Source organism: Ananas comosus, unplaced genomic scaffold (assembly GCF_001540865.1).
Source record: "Ananas comosus cultivar F153 unplaced genomic scaffold, ASM154086v1, whole genome shotgun sequence".
In the NCBI taxonomy this organism is placed as follows: domain Eukaryota; kingdom Viridiplantae; phylum Streptophyta; class Magnoliopsida; order Poales; family Bromeliaceae; genus Ananas; species Ananas comosus.
The window spans coordinates 34850-36592 of record NW_017890755.1 but is presented as its reverse complement, the minus strand read 5'-3'; the positions used below and the strand labels follow the sequence as shown (position 1 = coordinate 36592).

Sequence of the window (1743 nt, the reverse complement as noted above, 5' to 3'; positions counted from 1 at the left end):
AAAAGTAGAGAAACGAGGTGCAATCCGTTTCCAAGCTGACGGACGGATCTGTGAGATCGCGCGTTGATCGAGGAGCGGTCGTAGTTGGCAAAACGGTATTTCGCGAAAGTCGCGATATTTTATGTACGTTTCGCGAGGGACGCACGTGAGGGTCTCACGGCGTTTATCCGTTCGGTGAAGGGCTCGGATATGAAATTCCGATTTTGGTGGACCTTTTGCGAGTTTGCGCCTTGTATATTTAACTTGTCTATGTTTTATTCCCCATACCCTAAACCCTAGCCAGTCCCCAGACCCTATGCCCCAGCAGACTCTTCTCCCTTCCCCTGCCTCCTGCACCATCCCCTGCCGCTCGCCGCTGAGCCTCGGCCGCCGCTGACCCACTTCTTCCTCCTCTCCTCTCCTTTCTTCCTCCTCCTCTCCCTCTCGTGTGGGGCCCGGGCCTGCGCCCCCTGCGGACCTCTCCCCGGGACCGCACCGTGCCCGCCACTCCCGCCGACCCGGCGCGTCCCGGGCCTGCCGCTGCTTGCTCCTGCGGCCTGCTGCAGCCAGGCCGAGCTTGGCGAGCCGGGTCCCGCAGCCGCAATCCAGCGTGCCCACCGCTGTGGAAACCCTCCCGCAGCATCCCCGTGCCCGGCGCCCCTATCCCGCCGTCGCCCACCGCCCCGCAGCGTTCGCCGTCGTCGCCTCGCCAGCTGCAGCCGCCCCAGCCCGAACCCAGGCCCGATGCCTGGCCGAGGCCTGGTGCCGCACCACCAGCGCCGCCGCCGCCGCCTGAAGCTCTCCCCGCCCGCCTCACGTGAGCCCCGGCCCCTTCGCCGCGGCCCGCCGCCCCAGCTGCCGCGCCGCGCCGTCCGGCCGCTGCAAGCCTGCCCCAGTTCCCGAACCAAGCTCGGGCGGGCCACACCCGAGCCCACAGGCCGCCTGACGCTGTTGCTCCCACACTCATCCCTCCTCCCCTCCTCCCGGCCGTTGGGACCTGCCGCCGTCGTTCCCCGAGGACCCCAGCCTCCGCCTATGGGCCGCAGCTTCCTTGGAACCCCGGAGCCCGAGCTGGCGGCTGATTTGCTTCCGCCGCCCCGCGCCGCTCCAGCCGCCAACCGTGAAGGTGAGCCACGTACCCTCACCTCCCCCGCACACCGTCCTGGCGCCGCACTGCCGCCTGTGCCGCCGAAGAGCCCGCGGAGCAAACTTGCTCCGTCCAAGGCCCCGAAATATGGGCTTAGAGTGGGTTTCCTTGTTCTGGCCTTCCCGAAGCTTCCCCGACTCTACGGAAGGGAGCAACGATGATCCTGCAAGTTTGCGATCAGCGTGCGCACCTTAGTTTTCTGTCGGTGGAGACTCCGTTCCGCTGTTTCGGGCGATGTCCGCTCTCGTTTCAGCCTTTTTGGCTGCTGTTTTGAGTTTTGCGTACCTTATGTCCGGCGATCCGAGTCTGTCCTGATGCCTCCGGAGGTGAGCACGGTGATCGTGGTCATTGCGATTACAAGTGCTGCACCTTCCCTTGGATCAGAAGTGTCCGGGTTGTTCTGTACGGCGCGATCTTCCCTGACTGCGCCTGTTCGCTGAACCTTCGGGTGCTCCCCGCTACCCACAGTGAGCCGCTGTGCTCCGATCGTGAGCACGGACTCGGTACGTCGAGACCACTGTCAGTTATGTGTCTCTGCGGACTTTGAAAAGGAACTTGGTTTGCGTGAACGAGCCGCTTATCGCTCAAATTACATAAAATGATGATATTTTATGTAA

The 1743-nt window shown here is 63.9% G+C and overlaps 1 protein-coding gene across 1 annotated transcript; it reads right to left on the bottom strand.

Moving 5' to 3' along the window:
* Window positions 1-268: 268 nt before the first annotated feature.
* LOC109704195 (spidroin-1-like) lies at window positions 269-946 on the bottom strand. Its single transcript, XM_020224961.1, has one exon. It carries the CDS (start codon window positions 944-946, stop codon window positions 269-271), a length of 678 nt encoding a protein of 225 aa, XP_020080550.1.
* Between the last annotated feature and the right edge of the window lie 797 nt (window positions 947-1743).

Excerpts from the sequence above, each read along its gene's own strand:
- LOC109704195 (XM_020224961.1), bottom strand. The coding sequence starts at position 946 with ATGAGTGTGGGAGCAACAGCGTCAGGCGGCCTGTGGGCTCGGGTGTGG.